At 38.1% G+C, this 8,060-nt stretch overlaps 1 protein-coding gene across 5 annotated transcripts; it reads left to right on the forward strand.

Moving 5' to 3' along the window:
- The first annotated feature begins 1,904 nt into the window (after positions 1 to 1,904).
- Positions 1,905 to 6,966, forward strand: LOC124299718 (sialin-like). Of its 5 annotated transcripts, none has more exons than XM_046753023.1 (10): positions 1,905 to 2,099; positions 2,248 to 2,353; positions 2,497 to 2,634; positions 2,936 to 3,219; positions 4,387 to 4,647; positions 4,730 to 4,814; positions 4,969 to 5,074; positions 5,222 to 5,486; positions 6,014 to 6,298; positions 6,470 to 6,966. In XM_046753023.1, exons 3-10 carry the CDS (start codon positions 2,604 to 2,606, stop codon positions 6,734 to 6,736), a joined length of 1,584 nt encoding a protein of 527 aa, XP_046608979.1. In that variant the 5' UTR covers positions 1,905 to 2,099; positions 2,248 to 2,353; positions 2,497 to 2,603; the 3' UTR covers positions 6,737 to 6,966. The 5 variants fall into 5 exon arrangements, with proteins under 5 accessions (XP_046608979.1, XP_046608975.1, XP_046608977.1 ...); XM_046753019.1 differs by having other exon boundaries at positions 6,014 to 6,388; positions 6,470 to 6,953; XM_046753021.1 differs by having other exon boundaries at positions 2,281 to 2,353; positions 6,014 to 6,388; positions 6,470 to 6,953.
- The last annotated feature ends 1,094 nt before the right edge of the window (positions 6,967 to 8,060 follow it).

Raw genomic sequence — 8,060 nt, forward strand, 5'->3', positions numbered from 1 at the left:
ACAGCTGTTGGAACAAGACGGTATAACAGGTGACGTTAACGACAATATCAAATTTTGTGGAGAGTTCGAAAATAATGGGTATTGTCACATCCAACTTACTTCAGTCGGTAGTATTGCTAATAGCAATTGACAGTTTTCCATGCAGCTATCACAATTCACAATATACTAATAATGCAGGTTTAAGGGGAGGAAAGCAGCAGAATACGTTATTTACATACGAATGAAACGTAAATAACGAGAACAAACAAAGAAATGATAACTTGCGTATGTGTACTATTAAGAGTTGACAACCGTATGTACGGAAAGTCAAAATATTTTAAAAGAGTGATTGTTGCGTGCTGGTGAAGAACAAAAAGTTCTTAGAGATTTCATGATTTTGAACGAACATCTCATGCTGCAGGTCGAGCTTTTTGGAGGATGATGGCTTGCACGATTCGCATACCTTACGAAGAATGCTACAAGAAATGCATCGAACTAAGATCATGTGGCCGAGTCTTATACATGATCTGTCGAAATATTTTATGCTAGAACGACGAATTGCTGTTGTTTTTTTTTTTTTTTTGTCCTGTTCACAGAGAAAATCAAAAATGGTCGGGGTCACGGGTTGGTCGGTTTAATATGGACTACCCCAACTACCCCATATGCAACACGGGAATAAAACCTATTAATCCTTTGTTACATTACGTGCTATAATTTTACTTCTCATCACCTACGGTGATATAGGAAAAATATTCGTTGCGGCCAAGTATGAATTTTTCTAATTCCAATGAATCTTCAGATTTTTAGATCTCCAGTAGCCAGGAAAACCGTTCTTGAAAAATATCGGTCCGTCTGTTTGTCTGATGGTCCGCCGATCTGCCGATCTGTTTGTCTGTTCCAACATACTCCCACGATGATTTTGGAAATGGTGGAAATGTGAAATTTGCACGACTACACATTTAAATGATGGCCATAAAAAATTGCTGTGTCCTATTTTATAACGTGTGCTTCTATCGAAAACAAACCGTAAAACGGTACTGATTGCGACACTGTTCGTCACTTCACAAATCAATTCAATTACTGAAAGCACCGACCATCAAGTATGAAAAAAAATTTTACCGTAAATATTCTCTTTTTTCAGATAATGGTATCTCTCTTTTCAATGGAACTGTTTCCTATTGCATTATTTTATTTATTTTATAGAAATTTGTGTAAAATTTTCTATGAACATCGTAGAAACTGTGTCGCAGTTCGTCGAGTTGTATGAATTTTTTTTTTGATAGAAGAAAACAGTCGAGGAAGACGGGACACAGCAATTTTTGATGCCTATCATTTGTTCCTAAAGTCGCGTGCACGTAACCTTTTTTATCTCGCCGTTTCCAACACCATGCAAGTATCACTAAAAATACTATTTTCACGACTTGTTTTAGATGGAATTATGTGTAGGAATCTGAAAAAACCGAAGACTGGGGTTTGCTGCAATCAAAGATTAATTTTCTCGTTCTAATGAAAAATCAATATTCCGATGTCAGGAAAAATGAAAAGTTTGTACTATTGAAAAACTACCCACAACTCAAGAGATATTTTATGAGATGTCTTGATAACAAATTAGAATTCCTTGAAAAAAAAGACTGTAGAGACTGGAGATTTTGGAAAGCTTATGATTTCCAAACAAAGTATCGAAGAAATCTGGAAAGATTCTGCACTACTGCCAAGATTGAGGATAAATTTTTACAATCAATTACTCAAAAACCTAAAGGGATGAGAGGTCTGGGACTGGTAGTGATTTTTTTGAATACTTCGCATAAGCTCTCGATTTTCGTGAAAAGACACATGAGACTACGTATGCAATATCCAAAGAAATGAGTTATATTTAGCATACTCCGATATTGTGAATACAGTTAGTCTCTTTTTGGATGTGCAGTTGGGAACACGCGTGCGCCAAGTCGACTGGCAAAACAACCCAGCCGTTTTCACTTGAAAATAAAAATCATCATTTATTACGCAACACAGCGATAAAAAAAAATTATATAATATTAATTGAAAACAAACGACTATGCCGAACGGATAGAATCTATTTTTTTATGCATTCCACACCTACTATCTTTCTGTGGGATTCTGTAAGTACCTATGCGTATTTTTATGTAAATTACGATTTTAAACCATTCGTTTCTCACAATAAATACAGACAGTGTTGGAAAGTTAAATTTAGGTTTACGCGTGTTTTCTTATTTTTCATGAATTCGCAAATCGCATTCGAAATCGCAGAAGCTCAAGTGGTTTTTTTCTTCTGTGAAACAGATTGGTAATTGAAATTAAGAGTATCGAAAAAATTTCGTTTAAGAATTTTGTCGTCATTGCTAGAAGAATATACGTAAGTATTCTCACTCTCCTCAACAGTTCAGAAGAATAATACAAAAATGCTTAAATTCTCCCCGTGGCGAATTTAACGTTGAATTGTTCATAATGCAAAGGCACATGCATCTACATCCTGTTAAATGGAATTTATGTTCGTAGCAAATTGGATTCCGTGTCTATAGAGTGAACCGCTAAAATAACCAACGAATCTTCAATTATTTACGGATGAAAGATCTGCCATTTCTGTTTGACTCTATAAAATCATCATGGTTATTGCGCCGGAAAAACTAGTGAAGGGTAAGTTTTCAATTTTGTTTTGACTTAAGCATTTTGAAGTTGAAGAAATACCATAAATAGCAGGATATCAGAAATAACTCACGGTCCACCGAGGTGAATTTCAATTCCGAAAAATGTTCATTCCATGAAGTTGGTTCATTCGTTGATCGCCTTACCATAAAAATAATCCGTTTTAAATTTATTACTTTCTCGGACATTATCGTTGAATCATTGTTTACTGTTTGCTACCAGTTTTACTGGTTTTGAGAGTGCGCACAGATATGGTAGAATATTGGATGATGTATACCAAGCCATTTTTCAGAAAAGGAATGTTTTTCCTGCCGAGATGTACTGTGGTACCTCGTTTTCAGTGGGTTTGCTGTCAGCTATATGATAAAATTGCACCTCAGTCTTACCATTATCGCCATGGTAGTAGCACCCCAACTCAAGGCAACAACTCTTGCACAATGCGCGTGGAATGAATACGTACAGAAGTCCAATTCATCCAGCCTCTGGACCAACGCCACGTCACTCACAAACTCTCTGGATAACAACACAACAAACACCTCTCTCACATCGTGGGACACGACACAAACACTTGAACACGTAGGTGGCTCTTAATTCACCTCTTATAGAGTCACTCCGCGTTAGGCAGGTGCCCTGGTCGATTTTGACGCTGACGTATATATCTCCTTATACCGAAGTCTACGTATGCAAATTTGAAATACTCTGCTTCTGTGCATGGGTACCACTTTTCAAGTCAATAAAGTGACGACATTACGCTCAAGTTGCGAATAAATTCAGATGTGCAGCTCTGGAATAAAAGCCGATTATTCCCTTGTTACGTAATGGAGAAAGATGATCTTGCAGTTGAACAAATCTGCGTTATATGGGATTGTATAGTAATCATACCAAGAAAGGTGAGAAAGACTACTTTGAAAGAATTGCATTTACCACATTTAAGTATAACACTAAAAATGAAATCGATAGCAACATAATTTTTCTGGTAGTCTAATGTTGACAATATTATTAGGAATGAATCCCGATTCTGTAAAAGACTGTTTACAAGAGATGAATTCAACGGTTGCGTAGAATAACCGGTATGTCGAGCCAGGCTTGAAAAATCGGCTATTTCGAGGTTCGCTTGGAAAATCGGCCATCTCGAGTTATCGTTGAAAAACCGGCTATTTCGAGCAAAGTTCAAAAACCGGCTATTTCGCGTTTGAAATTTTTTCGGCCGCAAATTCAGTTGGTAGCACTGTCCGACTGATTACGAATTTCGTCAGCGCCTCACAAAATTTATACAAGCTGCGTTTTGTGAATATAGGTATTATATGCTTATCTACATAATTATAATGCAGAAATGAAAGTATAAAGCATCAGGCGTGTGTTGAGATGAAATTAAAGATTAACATTTTGGCACAATGACTTGAAATTGGTAATTGAACCAAATTCACAAAACGCAGCTTGTATGAATTTTGTGAAAAATTCTAAAAATGGCAGTTTACAGTCTCTTTTGGTGTTCCTCTCCATTTGTTCACCGATACGTTCTTCCGCTGAACGACCGTCTCATGGGACGCAAAGTCTGCATGCAGCCAAACATGAAATGAACTGGGCTCAGCAAACGTGAAAATCGCCATCATCGTGCAATTAATTTTGAAAAGTAACGCCCTTCCATATTTCACCCGAGTTGTGCAGCGTACGGCATTAAACTAATATGTCGCGTTAAATCACTGCGCATTATTAGTTACTGTAAAGAATAAACATTTTCAGAGCCCATCCCAGAATGAAACACAATCAAATCATCGTTTCTCATGGAATGAGTACGACCAAGGTGTGGCTCTGGGAGCATATTCTTGGTTGCACCCGATCATGCAGTTACCTGCCGGCTTCTTGGCACATCGTTATGGAACCAAGCTCATCTTTGGATTGACCATTTTTATCCCTGCTACGCTAGGTTTTATGACACCGGTTTTGGCACGCTACCATTTTTACGCCTTCGTGCTTTTACGAGCTCTTCAGGGCGGAATAGCAGTACGTATCTAACATGTTGTCGTAGGGGAACAAGCATCCAAATTTTAGATTCGTGAACGTTTCATTTTTTTTTATGTTTTAGGACGTCTGTTGGTCCGCCGTAAATTCTATGACTGCTAAATGGATTCCTATTGACGATAGGAGTAAATTTCTCAGTGCTTATTTCGGTAAGTAGAAAGCCCAAGTACTAAAGAATTTTCATATCTGCCGACATAGATTATGATATGAGTACAAAAATTAAATCTAAAACTTTTTCTGAATTCTCCTTCCACAACGGTATTGAATCGTGGCTATTCAATTCAAATCTTTTGTTGATTGCAGGCGGGGCAGTGGGAACAGCAATTGTCTACCCAATGTGTGCAATACTCATAAACTCGTTTGGATGGGATTCAGTTTTTTACGTAACGTCAGCTCTTGGAATTATATGGTACATGAAAATTTTCTTCTTTCCATGAAATATTTCTTCGTCCTCTTATTTAACGATCGACCGAAACATTCTTTGAAGTGTTTGAAAAGGTAATTGTATATACATATATATAAGTCCTATGGTTTAAAAACGGCAATTTTTTCTAAGGTGCGTCGCATGGTATTACCTGGCTTTCGATACACCACAAGAACATCCTCGTATTTCAGTAGGTGAAAAAACATACATCCTGGAACGTCTAGGAAATTCTGTAAACATCACCACTTCTCAAAAAATCCCATGGAAAGCTATATTGACGTCACGTCCACTCTGGATAGTAACTATTGCACACGTAGGCTATATGTGGGGCATTACCATTCTTTATCTTGGAACCCCCTCTTACTTCAATTATATTCACGGATGGAACATTCAGGCGGTAAGCTGACTTGGAAATCTTGAGATTGATAATATTTATTTGCAGCTGAATGATTGGGGATGGCTTGTAATTGGCAAAACTATTACAAAACGCACAGAATCAAAACTTTCCGATAAACATGCAACCATACATATATCATTAGTTTATTTTTTGGTAGGTGCGGAATTCAAGGGTTACAGTACAAGTTTTCATTTCGGGTGGATAGCATGTTTGAAGAAAAAATAAAATGTGTATTGAAACGATTTCACATTTATTGCGCGCCTATTCGTTCCAATTTAGAATTTGTCACTTTTCCTCGATACTCCATTTTTACTGAAGCTCCTTATTTCATACTACTACAAGTGTATGGCAATATATGAAATATTCAAGGACCCTGAAAAGTTAATGTTTCATAGTTATTTTTGATAGCCGAGCAAGTTCTGCGGCTTTCTTTCAATGCACCAGCTTTTCTTGCGCTTATCGTCAGACCTCATCTACTGCTTACATTCCGAAGATGCAATATGAATTCTACTGTAATCTTTCCACAGGTTGGCATGCTTTCAGCGATTCCTCAAGTATTGCGAATGCTTTTTTCCTATACAATTTCAAGTTTTTCCGACTGGCTGTTGAAAACGGAAAGGATGCCAATAATGTGGCTGAGGAAAGCAGCAGTCTTTCTGGGTTGTGGTATTCCAAGCATAATGCTGTTGGGTCTGGCTTTCAGTGGTTGTCACCCAACCTTAGCCATCGCGTTCATGATGGCAAGTTTAATTGCTACTGGTGCCACTTCCGCTGGAACGCTTGCCGTCACTGTTGATCTGAGTCCGAATTACGCAAGTATTCTCTTTGGCATTAAGAATACAATTTCATCATTCGTTGAATTCCTAGCCCCTATGATGATCGGAATCCTAACCAACAATAACGTGAGTTCGAAGAAATAACCGACAGATGTAATAATTCGATAATCTTTCCTGCTTCATCAAAAAACTCTACGCGTGTTACAGCAAACGATCGTGCAATGGCGCCTGGTATTTCTCATCACGGTTGCAATAATGTTTTCAACTAGCGCAGTGTACATATTTTTCGGGACATCAGAAGTGCAGCATTGGAATTACCAAGATGATGAAGAAGATCCCGTAGAACTTGAGAACCTTCGGTCAAAAGTGAATAAAGCCGAGTGTGAGGAAACGACTGCCTATATTCCGAAAAAGAGGGATAACTGTTCATACTCAGAGAGCGCGGAATGTTGTGTTGCAGAAATGAATGATTGAAAAAAATAACTATCTCTATTTATGAAAATCAACAACCATCCCGTTTACAAATCAAGTCATCACGATGTATCTATTAGATTATTCTTAATCTGCTAATTGTTCACTGAATAAAAAATTTACTATTTACCAGCAATTCCGAAAAATTTCATTAATTTTTTTTATACATGTCGGAATTACGTTGTATATAGATCAAAGCATAGTCATTGTTGTATATAGCAAATGCCTATTGTCTCACTGTCGACTAAATTACAGATAGTTTTAAGGAGGTGCCGTATAGTCGATTTAGGCGTTGACATCCACATCTCCAAATATCGTACTAAAACAGTCCAATATATTCTCATTTGACGCAGGAATAAAGATATCGCATGAATTCTACGAATTTACTATTATATATTTGTTCCTGCGCGTTGAGCGCCGGTATTCAAATTCCGAGCTTTCTCTCATAACTGAAAGGTATCAAGTCCACGCGCAAAAGGCACCGTGGAACTTGAAAACTTTATGATTCGTCAAAAAATTGACCGAAGAGCTGAAAAATGAACTCATCGAGAGTGCGTAACTCTTTGATATATTGTTTGCAAAATTGTCGCGTAAAAAACGTGTCCGATTCCCGTTATTAATTTACGCGCATAAAGCTGCGTCCAATTCTCATGATTAATCTACGCGCAATAAGGCGCGACAGATTAAACCGTCAAAAAATTTGTATTATCTGGGACTTGTCCCAAGAATTCTGTAGAAATACAATTCACATCTGCATCTTCCTGAATTAGATACATTGCTATGCGGATTGTTGTTCTCAGATTACAAATCGAATCGAAATCGGAGGGGAGGTTGGAGGGCATGCATTATTGTGTGGCGTGACGGTCGGCGGTCCTCTTCGACGCGAAGTCTTCGAGCGCAGCATCTCTCCCCATCTAGCGTACCACGGAACGCGATAGATCGGCCAGAGATGCGTTTTGCCCATTCAGACGATCACAGAGATTAATCAAATGGAATAACGATCGGTAATGACTAAATAATTGAATCGCATAACGATTGAAAAATGGTTGCAGTCACAAGAAATGGAAAATTCGATCTCGTTAATATTCAAATGCTTACAAACGGTCGCGAGACTCGAATACGCAGTCCTTTGGGAAAAAAATTTCTGTGATCGTTTGACGCTGTGGATTACTAAAGTTAGTAACATCACGGCACATCGCGACCTTCCTACCCTTGCCTGTTTCCCAACGGAACCACCCAACGGAAAAGAGAGATTCACACACACACACATGCATAAATCCCGCGACGGATCCCAAAACGTCCACCTACCTACCCGGTTACCTATATT

This window comes from Neodiprion virginianus, chromosome 3, assembly GCF_021901495.1.
Source record: "Neodiprion virginianus isolate iyNeoVirg1 chromosome 3, iyNeoVirg1.1, whole genome shotgun sequence".
In the NCBI taxonomy this organism is placed as follows: Eukaryota; Metazoa; Arthropoda; class Insecta; order Hymenoptera; family Diprionidae; genus Neodiprion; species Neodiprion virginianus.